The sequence below is a fragment of the Zingiber officinale genome, chromosome 1B, assembly GCF_018446385.1.
Source record: "Zingiber officinale cultivar Zhangliang chromosome 1B, Zo_v1.1, whole genome shotgun sequence".
Taxonomy (NCBI): domain Eukaryota; kingdom Viridiplantae; phylum Streptophyta; class Magnoliopsida; order Zingiberales; family Zingiberaceae; genus Zingiber; species Zingiber officinale.
In genome coordinates this window covers 104,809,280-104,834,700 of record NC_055986.1, presented here as the reverse complement: position 1 = coordinate 104,834,700, position 25,421 = coordinate 104,809,280, and the positions used below count along the sequence as shown (strand labels likewise).

The 25,421-nt window shown below is 38.5% G+C and overlaps 3 protein-coding genes and 1 non-coding gene across 6 annotated transcripts; 2 read left to right on the top strand and 2 right to left on the bottom strand.

Moving 5' to 3' along the window:
- Window positions 1-770: 770 nt before the first annotated feature.
- LOC121970746 (light-harvesting complex-like protein OHP2, chloroplastic) lies at window positions 771-4,033 on the bottom strand. Its single transcript, XM_042521657.1, has 2 exons — window positions 3,540-4,033; window positions 771-1,042 (listed from the first exon to the last, which is right to left on the bottom strand). The coding sequence occupies exons 1-2, from the start codon at window positions 3,917-3,919 to the stop codon at window positions 928-930; spliced, it is 495 nt and encodes a 164-aa protein (XP_042377591.1). The 5' UTR covers window positions 3,920-4,033; the 3' UTR covers window positions 771-927.
- Window positions 4,034-4,270: 237 nt separating this feature from the next.
- LOC121970735 lies at window positions 4,271-8,975 on the bottom strand. 2 transcript variants are annotated; one of them, XM_042521644.1, is made up of 3 exons: window positions 8,794-8,975; window positions 6,585-7,236; window positions 4,271-4,669 (listed from the first exon to the last, which is right to left on the bottom strand). In XM_042521644.1, exons 2-3 carry the CDS (start codon window positions 7,121-7,123, stop codon window positions 4,600-4,602), a joined length of 609 nt encoding a protein of 202 aa, XP_042377578.1. In that variant the 5' UTR covers window positions 7,124-7,236; window positions 8,794-8,975; the 3' UTR covers window positions 4,271-4,599. The 2 variants fall into 2 exon arrangements, with proteins under 2 accessions (XP_042377578.1, XP_042377570.1); XM_042521636.1 differs by having other exon boundaries at window positions 6,585-7,257; window positions 8,794-8,972.
- Window positions 8,976-9,510: 535 nt separating this feature from the next.
- TRNAG-GCC lies at window positions 9,511-9,581 on the top strand. Its single transcript has one exon. It is a non-coding gene; the product is annotated as a tRNA-Gly (tRNA).
- A 929-nt stretch (window positions 9,582-10,510) lies between these two features.
- On the top strand, window positions 10,511-12,486 carry LOC121970721 (cytokinin riboside 5'-monophosphate phosphoribohydrolase LOG-like). 2 transcript variants are annotated; one of them, XM_042521615.1, is made up of 7 exons: window positions 10,511-10,759; window positions 10,924-11,027; window positions 11,100-11,130; window positions 11,553-11,652; window positions 11,750-11,820; window positions 11,905-12,048; window positions 12,236-12,486. In XM_042521615.1, the coding sequence occupies exons 1-7, from the start codon at window positions 10,631-10,633 to the stop codon at window positions 12,308-12,310; spliced, it is 654 nt and encodes a 217-aa protein (XP_042377549.1). In that variant the 5' UTR covers window positions 10,511-10,630; the 3' UTR covers window positions 12,311-12,486. The 2 variants fall into 2 exon arrangements, with proteins under 2 accessions (XP_042377549.1, XP_042377558.1); XM_042521624.1 differs by having other exon boundaries at window positions 10,520-10,759; window positions 10,930-11,027.
- Window positions 12,487-25,421: the final 12,935 nt, after the last annotated feature.

Here is a 25,421-nt window from a genome sequence, read left to right as displayed (position 1 = left end):
TGATCGCAAAAAACTAGGGATATTGGAAGAATGTGGAGAGTCACGATCTTATAAAAGGTAGCATCTCCTCATGAGAAAAGGTGTGTGCACATAATGCATCAAAATCTAATTCCCTTACGCATCTTCTACTTCTCTTTCTTCGAAAACTTATTTAAACATCGGAGTGGCTGTGCCAGAGAATTCCCTAGCTGTCATTCCAGCCTGCTCTTCTTGGCATGTTTCTCATCCTAGGCTCCTTGAAAAAGTTTCACAAGATCACATGGCCAGGTGATCACCCAGATAGTCAACCTCAACATACAATCGCTGGCAAGTTGACCATCGACATTCTTAGACAAGATAATACAATAAGACTAAATGTATTGACAATAAAACTAGATTATTTAATCCCTAAATCAGTCATCTAACTTTCTCAAGTTTTTTTTTTTTTGGACTTTCTCAAGTTTTTTTTTGGACTTTCTCAAGTTTGTTTTTTTGGCACCAAGTATTCAACGCTTAAATCGAGAAGTTCTAATAAAGGTTCATTCAGACGGTTAACATTGTTAGATCCATTTCTCACTAGAGAACTTACTCAACTGTCATTGATAATATTGATCATCACTTTATTATGAAAATTTCAAAAAGGTATCAATTAAACACAGAGGATAGTTCAGATGTGCTTGACCACCAAAAAAAATATATTCCAGAGAACAAGAACCTGATGAATGCTTCTTTATCTAGAAGAATAAAACTGAAGAAATTATATGGAAGAAGAAAACTGAGACACAACACCATCTGAAATATTCAACTGATATTCACACCATCTGTCTTAAGCATATGTTTACAATACAGGAAAAGGAGTGAGAGTCTGTAGAGCTTTGAGTTCTCAATCAAATTCAAGAACAAGAGAGTTGATGGTTGAAATCTTGTACAGATTAACAATCACAAGTTTCACTCCAAATCGAGGATGCCAAAATTGGAGACGAGGATCTTAAGCTGCTGGACGAAACTAGCACCTGTCGCATACTCTGTCAATAACCCAACTGCAAATCCAAACATCGCCCATCTGCCAAAGCACCAGACAACAATCACATCAAAACCAAGATTTGCTCGATGTTCTGTTATTATACTTGTCACTGTAAACCTTTTTTTTTCATTATCAAGTATATTTTATTGACTGGTAAAAGTTTGCTTCACGATGTAAATGGCAAACCAAGTCTGGATGAAAAAGAAGAGTTGTAGAATTAACACGACAGTCGATGTAAAACCATGTAAGGACTTGATTAATATTGATTTTAAGTGCAGTTTTCTTAAGGCAAAGTTAGTGTTGCTAGCAGTGAAGAGACATATATAGACAGTATATAACAGCAATGTTGTTTTGTTGCTATAATGTAAAAGAACTAATGATGCTTTTAATACACGGAATATAGATGAGATATGAAATAAATATTTCTAAAGAATAGAATAGATAAGGGGAAAAAAAGGAATAAGTATTCTTTATATTGGTTGATAGAATCGAATAGGCATATATAATTATTTTTATAATTGGTTGGTAGAAATGGTATAATCAATTACAAGGGCTAATTTTGACAAAGAAAACAAATATCCCTCTGTAATTTTGTTTGTCCAACTTATCTAGCTCAAATGGCTTGCCTGCTTGAAGCTTCTAGTCTAATCAATACCTGTGGCACACATGGGATTTTGAGTTTAGGGAGACAAAACTACACTTTATTTTTTTAGCATGGGGGGCATTAAGAATTTTTTTTAAAAAAAATATATATATTGACTTTTATACATTATACAAGGATACTAAAATCTAAGCGGGTATGGCTACCTAAATTAGTGGCGGAGCCAACAATTATAATCTAGCCAGGCTAATCGGTCGATGATAAGAGTTGTATATATATAACAAAAGACCCCGGGCTTATCGTGGAATTTGATTTGGGGATTTAGGGCAAGGCCCGGTAGGATAACACTTGCCTTCACCCTTGACTCCGACTCCACTTGTGTTTACTAGTAGCAAGCCTATTTGCCTACTCCCATAAACCCAATTAACATGATTGATGTCACTAGGTTCAACTTGTCAATTTGATCGACTAGTCCATTCGACTATAGATTGCCCTTCTTGGCCATGCTAGCATATTCGACCAATAGACTAATCCACGCCTGACTAGTGTGACTGTCTAGCTTGATTCACACATTTGTTGAGATTGGTCCACCTAACCACAAGTATAGTCAACTTGTCTAACTCATCCAACATGATAGCCCTGACTCAATTAGTTTGTCGAGCCTACTTGACTCTTCTAGCCGCCAAGTTTGATCAACCTAATTGGCATGACAGGCTTGTCTGACCAGTCTAACATGATAAGGCCACTAGCCTCAATAAGTGTAACTAGTGAGTGCAGCTAGGCTATGCCACTTGGCGCAATCAACCCATCCAATCATCTAGCTCAATTTACCCTACTAATCCATCTGACTTGCACAACCCAAGTATCATGTAATACCCCAATCGATATGATTGTCTAATTGTCTCAGCCAGCCACTTGGCTTGCTTGATCTGATTAGCCTACCCAACTCAACCAATTTGATCATTTGATTGGACTGACCTCTATCCATTTCAAAAAAATGATTACCCAGACCAGTATGGCCTTACGGAAGTTTCTCACCGGCCACTAGGATAAATCGAGAAGCACTTACGATGGATGGCCCATAAGCCCGACATCCCTTAGTTGTAGGTCCCATTTGGAGGAAAAATTCCTGTAAATATGCTGTAGCTGGGAATCGAACCGTGGGTGCCAGGGAGACAACTGAGCGCCCTTACCGCTGCACCATAGCCCTGGGTGCAACCTCTATCCATTCCAAAGAAGATGGTTGGGAGGTCCATTAGATGTATTATTTGAAAAATTGAATTAATAAGTAATGATTCCTAAAATAGAGAAAAGAATCATTATTCCTTATGAAATGAGATTACAATTTGCTGGGAATTGATATTCCAAGGTCAATTTGCAACTAAACACAAGAATGTCTATTCCATGAGATTTATAGGAGATAGAATTGCTATTCCCATGATCCAAACACACAGCAAAAGCTAATGGAAATTTCGGTATCCTCAACAATCTTATCATTGCACCATAAGACAACTAACCTACTGTTGGAAGTTCAACTAAATTTCACAATTACCATCTTCCGATCTGATTGTTTTTCCACTTTGAATTGTGTCATTCTCATGTTCACAACTCTGTCTGGATTATGAAAGCTAATTGTCCAATTTCACAGCCTCCCACAACCAGTTGAATGCCCTAGATAATTTCAAAAGCCTCGGAACGAAAAACAATTCGAATGAGAAATCAGTTCCTCATGCCGAATCCAACTGTATAACAACAATTCATCTAAAAAAAAACCAATGCCTAACAGTTGGAGGTTCATATGTAAGTTTTTATTGAGTTTGAGTGAGAGATCGTTATCCTAAAAGCTAGAATATCGAGAAGAAGATTAAAGACACATAAAGGGGGCAAAATAAAGATCACCCAGATCCTAAAAAATCAATGGATAAGTCAATTTACCTGCCATTGCTGATCTCATTCTTAGGTAAGAAGCCAAAGAAAGGCCCCTGGTTCGCCTCCTCCAGCTTCTTCTGCTTGAAGTAGTCCTGCAACTCCTTCGCCACCTTCCTCTGGAACTCCAAGGTCACCACCACCTCCTTGGCGGCTGCAGCAGCAAGAACAGGAGCAGCAGGAGGAGGAGGAGGAGGAGAAACGGAAGGTGGTGAAGAAGGTAAAGGAGGGGGAGGGGACAAAGAGGGGGTTGCAGGCCTCCTCAGAGGACCCTCAGCCTGGGAGCTCCTGATGGTGGTGATCAGCGGCCTCAAAGACAGACTTGAACAAGGGTGAGGAGAGGAAGTCTTGATCTTGATGGAAGGGATTGAGGGAGCTGCTATCGACATGATTCCTGAGATTTGCTTCTCTTAATCTCCCCCTATCTCTCCCTCTCTATCTTCCATTTCTTTTTTTGTGGATTTTGCAGTGGCTTTATAGGGGATATAAGGAAGGGAAGGAAAGAAGTGGACGAGACGTAGACAAGTCTGTGTTGCGACCTGCGGCCGGGATAAGATTTGGCTAAGTTCCTTTGTTATTTCCAGTTTCTGGTTGTGGTTGCTTAATTACTTTTAAAATCAGATCTACAAATTTTAGAAATATGTTTTAAGTAATTTAATGTGAAATCCTCTACCTGTGAAATATAGATAGGATCTGAGAAAAAAAGATGGGTATTATAATTGCATTATATTTATTTTCTATATTCTATAACAAAATCATTGATTTTATCTCATAGCAATTCTAATACAATAGCACGTTGTTGAGAAAAGGAAACACTGAATGACTCGACCGAGAGATTACACATAGATTACCAACGTTCAAAAAACCTCCAAAGAATCAGGAGGGCAAGGATACATGGACAGAAAAAAAATTACCAAAAACAAAGGCTGCCTCACTGCAGTCCTGAGGTTCCTCGTAACACTTGAATGGGCATCCTTGATCATTGTAATGGAGCAGTGGCACAGTGGATGTAGTAAATTATGTGATACGCGGATCTGTTTGCCTTTACATAGGCATGGCAAATGCAAATTTACTGAATTACACATTCACATCTTCTCAATTTTTCGTGTTCAAATTCATCGTCGGATACACCATAATCACTGTAACATTTGAAAGGCAGATATCAACATAAACACTGGACGAGCACTATAATGAAAAGAGAGAACATCAAGTCAGTGATCTTTTGCTTAATATGAGTGGAACAGAGAAATAAGGACACAATGATACTGGATTTGATAGCTTATGCAGAATACCAGAATTAGAATTAATCTGGAGCCAAAATTGACAGTGTGTTACTGAGCTTACATGAAATTAGTTATGGTTTTCATACTGTGTATTAGTTGTTCATGATTTCACTATTTGGCCAGCATAAAATTTTATTAGCGACATTATAGCCGTTGCACATGATCATTTTCAAGAGGCTCCATTTGTGCTCATCAATGTTGTGCCGATGAATTTCCTCAACAATACAATGAGATAGAGTAACCTTTTATCGACTTGCACTGCCCAAGAACAACCGACAACCCATTTGACAGAAAAAACATGTCGCTGAATCTGTATACCAGAGTGTGGAAATTCAATGGCTGAAACTTAGTCTAGAGTGAGGAAGAAGGTTACTGCAGGAGAAAAAGAGGAAGCTCGTTGCTTGCTTGCTGAGAATTCTATAAAATTCAAGTGAGTCTTCCAAGCCCCCTCTGGCCCTTAACATAGACTAATTTCGTCCCTTGGCTGGACTATATCTCTTAGACTGCACCCAACTAGACTTGGCTCTTGGATTGCTGGAACAATCTAGTTTGTACCAAACTATTTAACCCAGATCCGCTCAATCATTAGGTTGCACCAGTAAGGCAATAGTTGATAAGCACATTTGATTGGTAGATCCATCTTCCTATATAGAAACCTAGGTGGAGAGCTTCCGACAATTATCAAATTATGTGCCTCAACGCAATAAAGCAAAATAAAATGTGAATTAAGTGTCACATTGCACTATGTAAGCTTCATTGCCAAGTGTCATATTAGCTCAGGCGCGCATGGGCAATTGTGCAATAACAGTGCAGTGCACTATGCCTATCATGTGCATTGCATTGCAACACTCATGAGCATTGCGAATGGCTCCAATAACTCTACCTTTTTGAAGATTAACTTGATGAGTATATCTATGTTTTTACAAACTCCCTCTAAAAGCTAGATGTTGACTAAAGTTCCTACATGAGCTTCCCATGACGTGCAACATCTCCCTTTTCAACTTTTCCATAGCTCGAAAGCCCTTTCGAAAATACTTAAAAAAAACTGATCATCTTGCATCCATTGCTAGTTAGACACAATGATTTTACCCTAATCCTGGACTAATCTCAAGCTATCTCCGCTGACTTACACTCATTATGTTCTTTAAAATAGTTTAAATGAATATATCAAATTGTAATGCGGACCATAGCTGAAACGAATACATGATCTACAGGTTTCTTCCTACGAGTCATCTGGTTATATTAATCATCAATAAATTCTAAACTATAGTTAAATGAATAGAAAGCTCCCAACAAAGGTAGACAAGTAAATTTCAGAAAACTAATGTGGTTGCAACTGACAATTTGAACAACATGAAGTTGCTTTTCTATGTGAGCACTTCAGCACTATGACAGGAAAAATAGGTGAAAAAATTTAAATATGAAACTATTAAGAGTTAAGTGAACCAGTATAATTACAACCAAAATTTCTCTTATTATTATTATTTTCTATGGCATCATACAAGATCACTAGAAATAAAGTTTGAGATATTTCACATAACTCAATTTTGTGGTTCCTGGTTACAATACCACAAGTCGTTAATGATATGACTTTAGAATAAGCAAAAAAAATGAGATAAAACTCAGGAAAACAGATTACAAATTCAAATGAAAGAAACATAAAATTCCTTACCTACAATAATCTATTTCAAGTATGGTAGGAACTGTGAACAGAATACTAACCATATGATGCTTTGTATATTTTATTTACTAATATCATAGTAAAACATACCTGAGCTCAAATTCTCTGACCTCAACAAGTTCTTTGCCACATTTATCTGTCCACTGAACTTTTCTACCCACAGTGCAACAAGATGTCTCAGTTTCATTTTGCTCTATGAGCTCATTGGCATCAACATCTCTGTATGTGGAACAATCTCTGGAAGGTTTCTTTAGCTTATCCTTTAGGCAAGGCTTTCTGTCACTCTTGTAACAAGTATCACTTGCTGTTGTCTTGCTTGTGTCAGAAGAGATATCAGTTGAAATTTCAGATTGTTTAACTAGGCGAATTTTGCTTGGAGATTGCCCATCAAGTTGTGCATGAGCATGCCTAAAGCAATTGAAGGAAATGCAGCCCCCAGATCCTTGGGTTTTTGTGGTAGTTGACTGAGGTTCGGGCTCAAATTCATGCTCCACTAACTGGTAACTACTCCAAGGTGAAACTTTCATGGGCTGTTCATTTTTCCTCCCAAAAAGCAAAAGGGCAAGACCATTGGTATATCCCGATGCAGAAGAAGAAAAGAATCCTCCTCCTTCAACAGTCAAAAGCATTTCCACAGTTCACTACAGCCAATTAGCTGAAGCCACATCAAGTTTTTTAATGCCCAGATGTATTGCTTTCTTAAACATCAAAATTTTTCTCTTCAATCCATGAATTCAACTTCCTGCATGCAGTGACAGAAACTCTGAAAACAATAGAAGACAGTAGAGATCAATAAGGAGGCCCCAAATGTAAGTCTAGTGTTAAAAGAAGTGTGCATTTGCACTAGACTGAAAAATAGTGTGGGTTTGATGTGACCTATTACAATGGCCATCCCAGATCAATCCTTGCAAAAGGAAGCTAGTGCTCAATTCTTCTATTTTTCTTTTATAGAATCAATAGGAACTTGTATGTAGCAAAAAGTTTCACAATATGGAACCCATGTAGATCCAAATTTTGCTTTGGATCATATCTTTGGGGAAGGATAGAACTAGAAATCATTCAAAATAAACATATTATAGGCAGAACTATTGTTATGCAAACAAAAGGGGGGACCATGAAAATATAGTATAGACTGACAGCTGACAGCATCATAACAATGCCTTCTTCCTATGGAAAAGGGCACGTCTACACAGTATGTCGTTGACAAATGCACATTAGCCAATGGAGAGAGAAACAAATAAAAAGTTTGATATACGTTTAAGCATTAAGATAGCAACGAAAATGAAAAGCAATTTGAATGAGCTCACCCCAGTTAAATTTTTAGTCGGCTGACAGGACACATCTCTACACGCTAAGAAATTAACCAAACAAAAAAAAAGATTGCACACGATCAAAGGATCTCACAGTCATTTACTCATATTGATACATTGGATGCATCAGTTAGCTTATCAAATCTAGCAACAATCCTCCCTTTGTCAATGCTTCAAGAAAGGAGGTAGCCAAGGGGTCAATGTTTACCTCACTTATGACCTATGTATCAGTATTTATCTTCCTCCATATAACCGACACTAAGCAGGCCATTAAATAGAGAATTTACATTTTTTTTTCAAAAAAAAGGTCTTAATTGTGTCCGGGGACATAGTGTCATGATTAGATCCTCAAATTAACAATATAGAATTGGAGACTAAAATGCAGCATATTATTAAAAAAATTTCTCCTTGACTGTCAGGATGTTAATCATTGTTTTTTCCAGAAACGAGGAGCTATTTTCTTTCCCAACCTTCCAGAAAAACCGCAAGAGAAAAAGACCATGAAAGATCAGGTAACAATTTCCGATGGGCATAACCCTTTCCGCCATTAGAACCAACACACCACCATGTAACCGTTACATCTCGTATGGAAAAATGGAAACCTCTTATACTGTCAACGAAAGCACTGGACCAGAAACGAAAATCCAATGAAGTTTCCACGAAAATAACCTCCGCGGAGGAAATCATGAGCAATACTAGATGAACGGCAAAAGAGTCTCTTCCAACCAAAATCTAGCATTCATATGAAGTCAGGGATCCACAGAACCAAAGGAGATGGATAAGAATCTGAACTACAAATGCTCGACCCGAAATCTCAGTAATCTTCCTTTTCCCCCCTAATTTAACGCGTACTTATGGCTACAAATCTAGGGCTCCCACGCTATCACATCCAAAAAGAACAACAAAATCAATCTAAAAACTAATTATTTCACAAACAAAACAAAACAAAACAAAAACCAAGGATCATAGCTAATCTGAAGACATCGAACCTCGAATGGGATCACGGACACAGAAACAGAAGCGGAGAGATTTGACAAAAATGGCAGCGACAGTGGTACTTGCGTTGAACTCGGAGATCTATTTTGCTTCTCCTTCGCTGCGCACGCCAACGAATCGGCGCCGGGAAATAATTAAAAAGCGCACACCAAAGCGGGGAGCGGAGTCGGTCACCGCCTTCGCCTTTTCTTTTCCGCTCGCAGACCCGGTCCGGATCTGCGAAACGATCACGGCCGTCAGATTAGCGAAAGGTCGGTGTCCGTACCGCATGGGCCGCCCGATGGAGACACAATCTGACCCGGCTCGGATTACGTATTCATGACTCGCTTTGCAGAATGCTACTCATCAGGAGAGACGAGAGTTTTTAAATTGTCGAGAGAATTTCTAATTGTTACGTATTGAGCGCCACCCGCTAGCTACACCCTTCGAATAATTTATGTTCGTAAGTAAAAAAGTGGGCTCGCGTTCCGTGACTTGTGTCCACGCATTAGGTGGACCAATGGAAGTGTCGGTACGGTTTTTAATGGGTCTCGTCTAGATTTCACCGCCTTTTGGTTTGTTGTTGTTGTTTTTTTTTTTTTTTCAAAATTAGATATTCTGAAAAAAAAAACAAGAAAAAACACTAATCTTATTTTGTTATTCTAATATTATCATTATTTCATTACCAAAAGAAAATAATTAAATACTGTAAATCATTTTAGCTACCAATAGCACCAGTGGTCTAGTGGTAGAATAGTACCCTGCCACGGTACAGACCCGGGTTCGATTCCCGGCTGGTGCAGTTTAATTTTTGCAGATTTAGAGTGTGAAAAAAATACCTAAAGAGAAGAACCATGTCAAAAATATGGGAAAATAAAATATTTTTTTCCAGGAGCTTAAAAAAAAAAAAAAAAAAAAAAAAAAAAAAAAGTGAGCCTTCTATCATATCATTTAAGATGTTTGAAACGTAAAGTAAACTCGTAGGGCAACCTTATCATATTTCTTGCGTATTTAAAGATAAAATAAATTCATAACAAGAGCTTTTACATCTCCCCTGTCATGTCATTTCGGAGCATTTAAAGAAGCACATCTCCCAAAACTCCCTCATCGTCATCGTCCATCTCTCGCCTCCTTCCTCTTTACATCAAAACTAAAAGGACAAAAAATCTTTAAAAAAGCCTTCCTCGGAAAGGGAATACTCCCTTTAACACGAAATGACATGCGATTAAATATGTCTGCCATAAATAATCATTGCTTCCTATTCCAATTAGGTGTTTTTTTTTCATCTTCAATTAACCCGGCTCAATTCGTGGGTTGATCTTTCTCGCGTTGAGGCCACGCCTGTGTCCAGGACCAATAGGCGAATGAGTAATATTCTGCGTAATCGTGAATGCGTACGTTTTCAGAGTCGCGTTCCGACTCTCGTAGCAGCTTAGGAAGATAGCGTACGCACGTGGCGCGGCGGCGGCGGCGGCGTCACTTACGACGTCAGCAAACCGGTTTATTTCGTTAATGTTAATTTGTTATCACGGAAATGGTATGGTTCGCTCTGAAAAAATAATTAATTAGGAAGAAGCCGCCATTGTCAGTATGAAACCGGTTTATTATTTAATCAACTAATAACCGCCGACATATGTATAATACGGCGATATATGTACATGTATATTTATGCTGCTACCAATCGTCCACGCTCTTTAGTCAACGATGCACACGTGATCCGCCGCCGTCGGATCCATTACAAAAGCAAATTTCTATTCCAAATCTATTCCTTTTTCTTATAAGATTTAGTTTCGACTTCTTTTTTTCGTATAAATAGCGCAGAGAAACCTTATTCTGATCATCAAGAAAGGTATGGAGGTAGAAAGAGTGAAGGAGGAGGAGGAGAGATCAAGGTTTAAGAGAATATGTGTCTTCTGTGGAAGTCAACCAGGGAAGAAGGCAAGCTATCAACAAGCTGCCGTGGATCTAGGAAATGAATTGGTAACTTGCTTTTTTCCACCAAATCAACTGATCTCTCTTTTTTTTTTTTTTTTTCTCTTTTTTCCATTATAATAAAAAGGAAAAAAAAAAAGAAGGATAAACAGATGCTTCTTTGTTCTTCCTCTTTAGCTTAGCTTAGCTTAGCTTGCTCTATTCGGCATAAGATGCAGGTGAAGAGTGGAATTGATTTGGTGTACGGAGGAGGGAGCATTGGACTGATGGGGCTTCTTTCTCATGCAGTGCATGACGGCGGCCGTCATGTTCTAGGGTTTATACTCTTTCTCTATATGCATACTTAAACACTGTATGTGATGTTTCTTTTACTATGTTTTCTGTGCAGGGTGACTACAAGGTCCTTGATGCCAAGCGAGGTAATATATAATCGAGCTTTTCTAACTTCTAATTCTTATTCATTTCATGTATTTCATCTACACTAAGCAAATGTCTACCTTAGAAAGTGTTCATGGGGCTCACACTTTTATTTTGGATTCTTATTCTTTATTCAATAATTCAATGTTTCCTAACCTCTTATCGAAAAGAAATAGACTGGAAAAGTATGTGCTTTTAAGTCAAAAGTGAACATGAAGCAGTGTTCCATATAATTCTGGATTTTTTTTTAATGTATGATATTATGAGAATTCAGATTATATATATTCTTATTGATTTCAATTTGTACTTTAGTATTTATGCTTTTCTTTTTCTGCAAATTATTTCTAAATATTTGTTGTTAGATGTAAGCTCAATTGTTTTTCATGTGAGGATCAGGTTGTTTACCTCATTGAGCTATTTGCAGTTAACTGATCATGCTGTAGGAGAAGTGCTAACCGTTACCGATTTGCATGCCCGGAAAGCTGAGATGGCTCGCCGAGCAGATGCCTTCATTGCATTACCTGGTTTAGATACACCATAGATATATATGATGCTTTGATCTCTGCTAGTTAGTTAACCTTCGGGCATCATCGATCGATATATGAATTAATTGGTTTGTAGGCGGATACGAAACGCTGGAAGAACTTCTTGAGGTCATTACATGGGCTCAGCTAGGGATTCATAAGAAGCCGGTATTGTCTTGCTCATGATATTTGAGTTCTTATCAAGTTGCAGAATTGAGTGTTTCTGTGTGTGTTTTATCTTGAATTTGTCAGGTTGGGCTGCTGAATGTCGAAGGTTTCTACGATTCCCTTCTGTTATTTATCGATATGGCTGTCGACGAAGGGTTCATAAGTGAGGCAGCTCAGCACATCATCATCTCTGCTCCCTCGGCCAAGGAACTTATCAGAAAATTAGAGGTAACTAACCTGTTAGGAACATTTTAGCACTAAAGAAATGGGTAAATTAGTCGCAATACAAGAAATAAGTAAAATAGCGACGAATTATTATCGATAAAGATACCACCGATAAAAGCTCGCTGTTCTTGCTTGATTGCCCTTTGATATACAAAATAGAGTATTCATTCTTGTTCTAATGACTTTGCAGGATTACACTCGCAAGTATGAGATAAACTTGGTTTGGGATCCTGATAACCAGCAGCCACTAGAACTCACTGTTTGAGCCTAAATTGGTTTGAATTATCGTAAACATGAGGCCGAATTGGACATGCTTGGCGCGATCGATTTGCTTTTGGAAATAGCAACTAGAACTATGTTTTTTGTTATGCATACGCATTCAACAAGATGCACATTTAGAACTATTGGCGGGAGCTGGTCAGCTTCGAATATATATGAATCAAAAATACCACAAACTCAAAAATACTCTCCTTTATAAAAAATAAAAAATAAAAAAAAATAAATCAAGATGCAGCTTCTTCAAGTCCATAGAATTGCTCTATGATCCTTCCCTTTTGGCCTTCAAGACATCGATCTTGGCATCAAGCTTTTCAACCTTGGTCCTTGGTTTGGCTGGGTCACTTGTCTTCTCCTTTGAATCACTTCCTTTCTCTTTCTTTTTTTTCCTTCTTCAGGAAGTTCATGAAATCATGACTCGCATTCTCTTCGGCTGCTGCCATCTTAATCAAATTCATAATAATAATAATAAATTAAACAATCAATAGAACTAATACATATTGACCTTTTCTTTTCAAGGAATCAAGGAACTGGTCTTAAATTCCACTAATATTGGAGCTTGTTTTTTGTTTTTTTAATAACCAATAAATATTGCTTGCTTTGCTCCCTGCCACAAGCTGTAAGATTTTACAGAAGAAAAAAATCAAAAAAAAAAAAAATTCAAGCATCTTAATTCTTTATTAAAAATTATTAAATAATTATAATTATTTAAATAATCAAAACTACTCTAATTTAATCAAAATTAAGGTAACTTAATTACAATTAGTTAAAATATTATTAGAAACAATTTGATGTACAATTGAAATAGTTTTAATTAAAATTATTATAATGTGAATAAAATTCAAAATTACTTTAACATATATATTAAAGCAACTTTTGATTAAAATTGCTCCAACGTTAAAACATCCAATTAGAACACAACACTACTTTCATAATATTAGTCATCATTTCAATAAATAAAATGCTCTTTTAACAAAATGCATTTGTAATTTTGTCAAAAAAAATTATATAAAAATTTTTGTAAAAAATCAAAAGGCTTTTTTTAAATTAGAATGTCATAATAACCGTGGCGTTCTATTTTAATTTATTATCAAAATAATATCATATATATCGAGTATCAGCATTTTTTTTTTCAATTAGTAATGTTATTATAATAAATCATATGATCAATTTTAACATGTGTAAAATACATCGTAAATCACCTAACCTCATACAAAAAATCATTTTTTAGACAAAGTTTTTTATAATTTACCTCCTTTCTAAATCATATGAGATAGTTTTCTATGGCTCTCGAGTGAGAGTTATCATCTTTATTTCAATATTAATACTTTTTTTTTTTCAAAACCACTCTTACTTTTAGTATTATTGTAGCGATTATGAATTCACAGTTTTTATACGTTTATAATAGTTACCATTATAGTGCATAATTATTATTTAATCTCTGTCAACATTAATAAATATTATACTATGGCAACCCTTTCATATTTATAAATACTAATAAACGTAGCAATTACATAATTGCGAATACTTTATCTAGGTAACATTAGTTAATACTAGTTAATTATAGTAGTTACAAATTAGAGTGAGTACTTTTTTGAAATTCTAATTAACACTTTAACAGTTATCATCACTAAAAAATGATTATCTAGATCAAAATTTTAGAAGAGGTCGACAAAGTGATTGTAAAAATAGAACTAGGAGAATCAATTGAAGTTAATCGCTCCCAAAACTATTTTAATTAGAGTTTTGTTTTTACGCTATTGAAAAATTATTACTTTAGAAGCGGTTTATTTGACTGATTTTATAAGTTACTTTTCAAAACTGTTAAGACCACTTTTAAAGATCGCGTGCATAGATTTAATAAAGGGTGCACACATTTCAGACTATTTAGGATTTAAATTTTAGATTAATTTACATAATGATAAAAAATATATATTATTTACATCCTCTTTTTTATTCTCTTATTATTATTATTATTATTATTTAATTTTATTAAATAATAATAATTACAATTTTTATTTTTCATGATAATTTTTATTTTTATCAATTTATTTATTATTAGACATTATTATTTTACTATTATTTTTTATTTAAAAATAAAACATAGTGTAATTTGACGGTTCTTAATTAATATTTAGTATTTATAGTGTATAATATTAATATTTTTTATTTTTATAAATAAATTAAATTAAAATTGGTTAAATAATAACATTAATATTAATAAAATAAATATGACACCTTTATATTTACTTCCCTCCCTTACCCTCTATTTGGATGGAGTGAGGGAAGATTCATTAACGGAAGGGGAAGGAAGGGGAAGTGAGAGGAAGTAAAGTATTTAACCTCTTTTTATTTGGGAGGGAGGGAAAGTTCATTAACGTAACATAGATTAAGAGGAAAGGAAGGAGAATGAAGGTTAAATAGATAAAATTACAAAAATATCCTTACTTTTTAAATTAGACATTTTTCATAATATTAATATTTATTTTATAAATATAAATTAGATATTTTTAATGATAACATTAATTTTTATAGTATCATTTAAATTAGTTTTTTAATAAAAAAATTAATATTTTTATACTATTCATAACAAAACGATGAATTATTGATAATCAAGTAATTAAATGAGAAATAATGAAAATAATGATTTTAGAAATCTTAAATAAAAAAATTTGAAAGATAACGCTGATAACGAGAATTCCTATTCTTTAAAAATTTATTAAATTTTGATGGCAAAATTAAAAAATAGTAGATATCCTCTTAAATTTTGATGGTAAAATTGGTTTCTCCCTTCAATTCAGTTAGAAGACGTGTCGAATCTCCTCCTCTTATGATCTGACAGCAAGCGAGCTATGAAGAAGGCGAGGAAATTGGACTCCGGCGACATAGCAAAATTAGAAATTAAAAAATTTCTTAAACTATTAAGAACAGGGATAAAATTGAAATATATATTTTTTTATTTTACGGCGTTGATTTTAATTTTTTAACAAAAATCCTCGACCCCATAAGAATTGCCACAACTAACAATCTGCAACCCAACACCCCTAGATCAAAATCAACGCTTCCATAATTGAGCATAAAATCAAACCCTCAACCCTTACCTTTCGGTCACATTGCCGGATAAATCTACTTGATCAGAAACTTCATGTCGGACCAAGGATCAAGTCTAGCACCAATCTTGAAATTAGGTTGGCGATTGAAGGTAGGGATCCGATGGTCAGCGGTGCCAAACCGGGGCTAGGGCACGAAGTATGGGAGATCGGGAGAGGGCTCGGCTGTGCCAGGAGGTGTCGGGCGGTGCTAAGCGGCTACGGCACAGGCGCTAGGGCACGACTGTTGTGCTCCCAAATCGCAGCAGAAGAAGGCAATCAGTGTCGGCGCTAGAGCACAGGGGAGGCCGGCAGTGAGGATGGGGCGTCGCTGTGAGGATATGGCGTCGCTGGCAATCCGGTGGAGACAAATCTGAACTAGGTCTCCTCTCCTAGATTCGGTGGACAGCCGTGGAAGAAAACAAGATCTGCGTCGGCGGCGCAGTGCTCAGCGAAGAAGAAAGGCTGAAGAGAAGATGGCCGGTGGCCCGGTGCAGAGAGGAGAGGAAGAGGAGTGGCGTCGGGAAGATCACAGCGTCGGCAGGGAAGAAGAGGGGCGCGCGGCGTCGAAGAGGAAAGGGTTAGGGCACAGTAACGAGGAAAAGAAATTAAATAAATAAATAAAATTTTTCCTCGTTTAAATGGGGTAACCCAAACAGGCTTTCCCGGGCCCCGTTTTTATCCCCATTAACTCGTCCATACGAGCTCCGAAAAATTCCAGAAAAATTTCCAAAAATCCCGGAAAATTCCCTCATCATTATTCGTCATTTTTCCGGTATTTTACATTCTCCCCCACTTATAAAAATTTGGTCCCCAAATTTCGTCATCTACCATCAGCAAATACCATCAACAGGTAACGAGTATAAATGCTGAACGGTAAATAAAATCACATATCTCAAATGAAAAATGGGGTATCGAGCTCGGATAGTATCCTCGAGCTCCCAAATAACCTCCTCGTCCAAATGATACTATCATCCGACTTTAACCAGTCGGATAGTTTTGTTCCGCAACTAATACTCTTTCTGGTCAAAAATTCGTACCGAAACCTTCTCGTAGGTCACGTCAGGCTGTACGAAAACTGAGATATCTGTCAGCACATGCGTCGTGTCGGATAAGTATCTCCTCAACATAGACGCGTAGATCACATCGTACACGCCTACCAAGAACGGTGGTAGTGCTACCAGTAAGCTACCGCTCCAATCCTCTCCAAGATTTGGAAAGGTTCAACGTACCGCAGAGCTGGCTTACCTCTGAGGTCAATCTCTTCACCCCTTTCGTGGGTGAAACTCGCAGAAATTCATGGTCACTTGCAGAGAACTCTAAGAGTCTCCGACTCCGGTCTGCATAACCCTTCTGGCGGTCCTACGCCTCTGCCATCCTCCATCTAATAGTACGGACCAACTCTGCCTCATGCTGGGCTCTATGAGGTCCCAACAACTGGGCCTTCCCAATCTCATCCCAGAGGGTGGGTGTCCGACAAAACCTACCACCGGCTGCAGACTCTGACAGAAATGAGTCGTGAACTGGGGGTCTCTATCCGAAATAATACTCAAAGGAACACCATGTAATCCGATGATCTCTCGGCAATGCAGATCTGCCAATCGATCTAGAGAATCAGTTTTCCGGATCGCTAAAAAGTGTGCAGATTTGGTTAATCGATTAACGACTACCCAAATCGCGTCATGCCCTCGTCGTGTCCTCGGCAAACCCACCACAAAGTCCATGGTAAAAGTTCCCATTTCCACTCAGGAATAGGAATCTGCTGAATTAAACCGGCAGGTCTCTGGTGCTCATACTTCACCTGCTAACAAACAAGACATCCAGCTACAAATTCCGCGATGTCCTCCTTCATACCGTTCCACCAACAGGAACGTCGCAAATCTTGATACGTACGCGTCCCGCCTGGATGGATCGTAAATCGAGAGCGATTAGCCTCCTGAAGTAGCTCCTGTAAGACCGGATGAGACTGAGGTACGCATAATCTGCCTCGGAAGTATACAACACCCTCCTCGTCTCGTGTGAACTCGGTTTGCTGCCCGGAAGCTGTCTGGCTACTAATGAACTGCAAGTGCTGATCACCAGCCTATACCTCTCGGATCCTCGTCCTGATCGACGACTGAACAACCATGGTAACAAGAATACCTTTCTCTGTCCATTCTTACTCCTCAAGGCCTAACCCGGAGAAACCTTGAATCAAGTCTGTGACCACAACTCGGTGGCAAGCTAAAGTCCCTCCGGACTTCCTGCTAAGTGCAACGGCAACAACATCAGCTCTCCTCGGGTAATAGCTAATGGTACAACCATAATCCTTCAGGAACTCCATCCATCTCCTCTGTCGGAGATTAAGTTCCTGCTGAGTGAACAAGCATTTGAGATTCTTATGGTCAGTGAGAATCTCAATTGTAACACCGCACCGATAATGCTACTAAATCTTCAAGTCAAACATACTGGCGTTCAGTCACAAGTCATGTACTGGGTAGTTCTCCTCATACTCCCTCAACTACCGAGAAGTAGGAGACTACCCTGCCGTGCTGCATCAAAACAGCGCTCAACCCTGTAGAGATGCTTCGGTATAGAGCACGAATCCGTTCTCTCCAGAAGGTAAAACCAAAAATCAAAGCCGACACTAGTCTCTGCTTCAGCTCCTGGAAGCTGGTCTTGAAATCCTCAGTCCAAGTAAACTTCACGCCCTTTCTGGTCAGACGTGTCAGTGGCATAACAATCCGAGAGAAACCCTCAACGTATCTCCGGAAATATCGAGTCAAACCAAAGGAAGTTGCGAGCCTCTTCTATAGACTCCGTCTACTCCCAACGATAACAACCTCTATCTCCTATGGAAACCACGGTACACTCCTACTGGTGACCGTGTGTCTCAAATATCTCACAGAAGACAACCAAAAATACACACTACTGATCTTCACATATAGACGTTTCTGACAAAACATCTCTAGAACTATGCAAAGATGGTGTACGTGACCCACCACGGATCAGAAATATATCGCCACATCGTCAACAAAGACAATGGAAACCAATCCGAACATCCTAGGGATACCCAAATCATCGAGTCCATGATAATATCTAGGGCACCGCAAGCACTAATGGTAAAACCAAGACACATAATGTCCGTATCACAGACATTCCTAACCATAAGATCCTCAACAATAAACAGATCTGATCACCAACGATATATAATCACCAAAGAATAGATCCTCTAGTGTGAGAGCAATGCTCCATCACACGAAACACCACATATGTGGGAGCAACGCTCTACCACAAGAAATCCTCCATATGTGGGATAATCCGAAATATGTATCTACAATAAACATGGGAGCAATGCTCCACTACAAGCAATCCGCAATATGTGGGAGCAACGCTCCACTACAAAACAATCCCTAAATATGTGGGAATTCAGAATATGTGGAAGCTACGCTCTACCACAAACGATCCATAACATGTGGAAGCTACGCTCTACCACAACAATACATAAGTGCCCAAAGCACCTAACTATCTAACTAGAGATTGCACGAGATCTCTCTACCACAGATCACTGTGGGTAGCCTAGGGTATAACCACCCAGTAAGCAAATCAAATCCATAGTCAACTCTATCATCCTCCTAGTGGGTTGGTCACCCACTAATGGAAGAATTAGTTGACAAGGTAAAACAACCAATATCATAATGTAGACATTTAACATTCTACTTTTAACATAGGTAGAATCATCATGATGCTACCAACCATACATCTGACACACGTGCACACACAACATATGTATGATCGACATAATCCTCCAATTAGTACACACCAAAAATACTCACATCATAGGTATAATTCACCATGATACCTCCAACAATGTATACCGAACCCGTGTGCACATATCATCGTAGGTAAAATCAACAATACCCTCAAACAACACTCACATGACAAATATACACATATGCCAAGAGTATAATCAACATATACTTCCAATAAGGCATACTAAACCCAGGTGCACTCACAAATCACACATAATCAACAAGATACCTCAGATACCACACCAAACACATATGTACATATCACAACACCGATGTAATCGACAAGATACTTCCAACATGACACTCACACTCATGTACACATACCACGACACAGATTTAAATCGATAAGATACCTCCAACATGTCAATCAGGCACGTACAGCTAACTAAATAGCTATAATCCACAAGGAACCTACAATAACCACATCAAGATGGGAATACCCACACTATCTGCAAATGAACTATCCATCATAGAATTCCTTCAACTCATAACAATCATATCTACACACCACATAAATATGCATAATCAACATATTTTAAATCCAATCTACCACACAAACCCTACGCCACCTTCTAAGTTATCCTACAAGATACAAACAGTCTAAATTTAAGGTACCCACGGAATAGGATAAATCAATCATCTAAAGACTGACCAAAATCGACAATGATATACGATCAACTCAGTCTTTTCCACGTCAGTACAAAACATGTACTCAAATGTGCTCTAGATACCAAACTAAGTACAAACAACCCAAAGATCAACATCTCCATAAAATAGGGTATGATGGTCCTCTACTGATCGGTCCAACAAAACTAAATCGGCCATCTACCAACTGATCAAGATTACATTAATCCCCTTCAAGCAACTATGGTAAATCAAACTTCTACTGACCGATCTCACAAGAGTAGATCAATTATCTACTAATGAAATTAACTAAGATAACATGGTATACTACTGGCTAGGTCAACATAAAGATATAAATACAATCCACTACCCAGCTATTAAAAACAGACGCTGGTATGTGCCTCAATCTGCTAACCAACTAGTAATAACATAAGCTAAAAACTACTGATGTATGATATGATAAATCACCAGAAACTGTAACCCTTAATCTCTATCAAGGTCAATCATCATCAGGGTTTTACCTAATACATAAAATATCTACTATCTCAACTAGACAGGTACTAGTAAAGAGTGCTAATACATGTCATAATAATACATGTCATAAACTATAATAGTCAACGATGCATACACTAACTAAATAGTAGGATAACAGTATACCAACATACTTCCTATAGCTTGGAGATGTCCTGCTGCTGCCAGGTCCCAAAACCCGATAAGTCACATCGAGAAGACCAAAACAGAAAATCCGAAACACCGGGAAAATAAGACTCGTAAGCCGATCTCTGATACCAAATAAATTGATATCAGATAAATCTCGAAAATCCAAAACACATAGCAAGTATCGTATACCTTCTCTGATACCACTAAATTGTCACGCCCCGAGGGAGTCCCTGTCCGAAGAAATTTCGGCAGCACCTCCCCTGTACGGGTGACAATCTGAAGCAATTCTACATACAAAATATACATCAGCCACAAGCGGCTGGAATATACACACAACCACGCAGTTTATATCATCAGCCCACTCGGCTGGAACAAAATAAACAACCACGCAGTTATATATATATTTAACAACCTACACAGCTGTACTAAAACCAAAAAAAACACAGCGGGAAAAGACAACACATACCACCCAAAACGAAAACTGCTAGCCGGCTAGACTTACACAATAAACAAAGCAACATTTCCAGAAACAAAACCAGAACACAGAACCAAAAACTCACATATCATATACCATGATAAAACAGCAAAAAGACAGCGACATGTCTTCTGATGTGACGTGGGGACCAGCAAACAGGATGCTCCAAACGACACCATAAATAACCTGGTACCTGAAAATATAGTGTCCACGGGGGTGAGTTCAACAACTCAGCGAATACCAATAGACATGCCTAGTAAGATATATCTAACAGCAATAAACATGGAATACAACTTTCGAATAATATATAGGAAATATACCAAACTGAAAAGTAACCAAGGAAGCTGTACTCACCAGGAACTCCTATCCTGAACTAAAGGGTCATCAAACCGATACGCAGTATGTCTCCTGTATGCATGTCAAACAAATGTATCCACCAAAATGCAGCATATAAGTGCAGCAAACACAAGCAAATAAATACAATCAATGCATGTGATGACCGTGCACTCTAACATCACTGCTCCTGAACAGTGACCGAGTGGACGGATGCTGTCGGAGTACTCCTGTCCTCTGACCCCAAATCATAAATGGGGGAGCTCAATGCTCTCATCTCCCGGTACACGATGACGGGGAGGATATCTCTGCCGGCTACCACGCTGAGTCACCTGACCAACGGAGCCAAACAGAGTCCACCATCTGCCGGCTACCACGCTGCTACACTAAATGCCAGCGGAGCCAAACAGAGCGGAACTGACTGCCGGCTACCATGCTGAGTCATATGACCAACGGAGCCAAACAGCAGAACCGCCACACACCTGCCTGATATACCACTAAACCATGAGTGGGGGTGTGTGCAGTACATGTAACTGGCGATGGGCTCAACCATAATGGAGCCGACAATCGCACAGCATGCCATCATGATGCATGTCACTATGCATAGCAAAAACTGATCAACATAACCATATCCATATATACAAAATGGGTACTGTAAAAGCGATGGTCACATACCAAAATCTAGAGTACACAGGTCAGATAGAATATCAAAACATATGTCCTGAACATAACAAGTATGGTACATCCTGATCAGCATAGAAAAATCCATATATATATAATATGGGTACCACAATATCAGTAGGTCAAATCCACGGATCTAGGGTATACAGGTCCTCTATGGTATAACAACCTAGATCCTAAACCTATCCCCCTTCCATAGCATATGTACCAACAATATGCACAAATCAAAGCCACAAGGTCTAGGTACACGAATCATATATGATATACTAATAGAAATACACAATCCAGGCATGACATAAAAACCTAAGTATCAGATAATTTGGATACACACGCCAGAAACAAAAATCCATAGCCTATTCCTAACCTCGGTAAAGCATGGTATGCCACTCTAGAAACTAAGATACTCATGGTAATAAAGTACTCATGGCAACAAGATACTCATGGTAACAAATCACGAGACATAAGTACGGATACTTCACAGGCGACAAATCTAACATGCTATGAATATCAAACAGTGACATACCAAAGGCAAACATGTTCATTGCTTGTAGTTATAAAATACTATGCATATCCAATGACAATATCATAAAAGATAAGTCAAGAGGTACCCGCCTCCAATGTAGATCGAGCTAATCAACCTCTATGTCGAAGTGCTCGTCCCGAATCAACATCCTGCAAATCACATGATTATAATTTAGCTAATTACATATGCAACAGTTAGCTAAATCTCAACTCAACCTAATTAGGGAAAACCTAAATCAAACCATCCATGAATCCTTTAATCTTTCCAAGACACTCCACATTTTATAATCAATCCAATGATTAAATCATTCATAAACTCTTCTATTTATCACGATGTCAATTTAATTAACAATCCATCATAACAAATCATGATACTAATCCCATAATCTTATAAATGATCATGTGACCTTCTACATCAATCAATCAATAAGATTTCCATCATAAATCCACAACAACCAAACATCATCGTCTACAACTAACCAAACCACCACATCTGATAATCCAACCAACAATCATTCATCCTACCCACATCACACTACTCACATCCAAATGTAGACAAGAATAAAACTTCAAAACTCACCTAAAACCAGATGAATTTCTGTTGACCCACAATTGAATAGATGAAACTGTATGCTGCTGGAAACTTAGCCAAAACCAAAGTAAACCCGCTGCACCTTTCCATTCAAACATTCCAAATCAATATCCATAGAACCACAACCAAGAATTCAACTCTAATTCTTGATTAATAACATTTAACTAACAACTTACCTCCTTTAAATCCTCAACTGATGATACGCTGCTGTAGAAGGTTGCTGCCGGAAAAGATGACTTGTACGAACTCTAACAGAAATCCTTGACCCCATAAGAATTGCCACAACTAACAATCTGCAACCCAACACCCCTAGATCAAAATCAACGCTTCCATAATTGAGCATAAAATCAAACCCTCAACCCTTACCTTTCGGTCACATTGCCGGATAAATCTACTTGATCAGAAACTTCATGTCGGACCAAGGATCAAGTCTAGCACCAATCTTGAAATTAGGTTGGCGATTGAAGGTAGGGATCTGATGGTCAGCGGTGCCAAACCGGGGCTAGGGCACGAAGTATGGGAGATCGGGAGAGGGCTCGGCTGTGCCAGGAGGTGTCGGGCGGTGCTAAGCGGCTACGGCACAGGCGCTAGGGCACGACTGTTGTGCTCCCAAATCACAGCAGAAGAAGGCAATCAGTGTCGGCGCTAGAGCACAGGGGAGGCTGGCAGTGAGGATGGGGCGTCGCTGTGAGGATATGGCGTCGCTGGCGATCCGGTGGAGACAAATCTGAACTAGGTCTCCTCTCCTAGATTCGGTGGACAGCCGTGGAAGAAAACAAGATCTGCGTCGGCGGCGCAGTGCTCAGCGAAGAAGAAAGGCTGAAGAGAAGATGGCCGGTGGCCCGGTGCAGAGAGGAGAGGAAGAGGAGTGGCGTCGGGAAGATCACAGCGTCGGCAGGGAAGAAGAGGGGCGCGCGGCGTCGAAGAGGAAAGGGTTAGGGCACAGTAACGAGGAAAAGAAATTAAATAAATAAATAAAATTTTTCCTCGTTTAAATGGGGTAACCCAAACAGGCTTTCCCGGGCCCCGTTTTTATCCCCATTAACTCGTCCATACGAGCTCCGAAAAATTCCAGAAAAATTTCCAAAAATCCCGGAAAATTCCCTCATCATTATTCGTCATTTTTCCGGTATTTTACAGCTAGGGATGCATTGTGGGTTAGTATGAGTAAATACATCAAGAGGAAGATAAAACTAGGACTTTAGGTCAAGGTTCAATTGAACTATTTAGCTAGTTTTGAATTTTGTGCCAATCTTGGGATTGGTAATAAATATATTTTTGAATATATTTTTCCCAAGTAGACATGGGTAAAACAGATCTCTCCACAAAATTTGAGGATTTTTGGAGGTTTGTAGATTTAATGGTACATTTTTGAAATTGGGTCAAAAATGTTGAAAAGGGTCGAAACAGTGCCAGTCGACTGGTAACGATACCAGTCGACTGGTAACAGTGAAAATTGAGCATAGAATGATTCTGTGTGCTGTTTCGATGAGGTCAGTCGATTGGGGCAGTCGATTGATACCAGGTTGATTCTGTTTTCAGCCTTGGTTTGTGACCGAGTCAGCTCATATATGTGTATGAGATTCATGGGGGATGAATACATGAGTTTAGAGTCAATTTGGATGACAAGTTTTTAACAATTGGGATATTGTTGAAGAACCTTTTGGATGTTAGGCAAAGGGGGAAAAGTAAGGTTTAGTTGGGAAATCTTAGTGCCTTTAAGTAGGGGGAGCCTTGTAGGTTCTTAAATAGCACTGTGGTAAAATTCCTAGCTCAATGGGGAGCTTAGGTGTAGGGGGAGCCTTGTGATAGGTTCAAATGCATGTTGCATTGTTTTTGATTCGGCAGTGTAAGTCCAAGTGTGTAGCCTTGCATCGTAAGTCCATTCGGCGTTGTAAGTCCAAGTGTGTAGCCTTGGCATCGTAAGTCCATTCGGCGTTGTAAGTCCAAGCGTATAGCCTTGGCATCATAAGTCCATTCGGCGTTGTAAGTCCAAGTGTGTAGCCTTGGCATCGTGAGTCCATTCGGCAGTGTAAGTCCAATGTGTAGTTTTGGCAACGTAAGTCCATTTGCTTTAGCATGTCATTTGTTATTATGTTTTCCCTAACTTAAACGTATTGGCAAACATCAAAAAGGGGGAGATTGTTGGAGCAATCTCAATGGTTTGTGGGACCATGTATTTTGGTGTTTGGGCAAAGGGTTTAAGTTAGGTTCACCCTTGTTATTTGATATGTGTACTTGAGTTATGCAGGACTGCAGGATACACATGTGACTCAGGTTGACGGCTTTGGGTTCGGTGAAAGATGGAACATCCGAGGGACCGTGGATAAGGC

Excerpts from the sequence above, each read along its gene's own strand:
- LOC121970746 (XM_042521657.1), bottom strand. The coding sequence starts at position 3,919 with ATGTCGATAGCAGCTCCCTCAATCCCTTCCATCAAGATCAAGACTTCC. Across the intron at positions 1,043-3,539 it reads AATGAGATCAGCAATGGCAG|ATGGGCGATGTTTGGATTTG; the intron begins GTAAATTGACTT and ends GTGCTTTGGCAG.
- LOC121970735 (XM_042521644.1), bottom strand. The coding sequence starts at position 7,123 with ATGCTTTTGACTGTTGAAGGAGGAGGATTCTTTTCTTCTTCTGCATCG. Across the intron at positions 4,670-6,584 it reads GTCAGAGAATTTGAGCTCAG|TGATTATGGTGTATCCGACG; the intron begins GTATGTTTTACT and ends CAAATGTTACAG.
- LOC121970721 (XM_042521615.1), top strand. The coding sequence starts at position 10,631 with ATGGAGGTAGAAAGAGTGAAGGAGGAGGAGGAGAGATCAAGGTTTAAG. Across the intron at positions 10,760-10,923 it reads TGGATCTAGGAAATGAATTG|ATGCAGGTGAAGAGTGGAAT; the intron begins GTAACTTGCTTT and ends ATTCGGCATAAG. Across the intron at positions 11,131-11,552 it reads GGTCCTTGATGCCAAGCGAG|TTAACTGATCATGCTGTAGG; the intron begins GTAATATATAAT and ends AGCTATTTGCAG.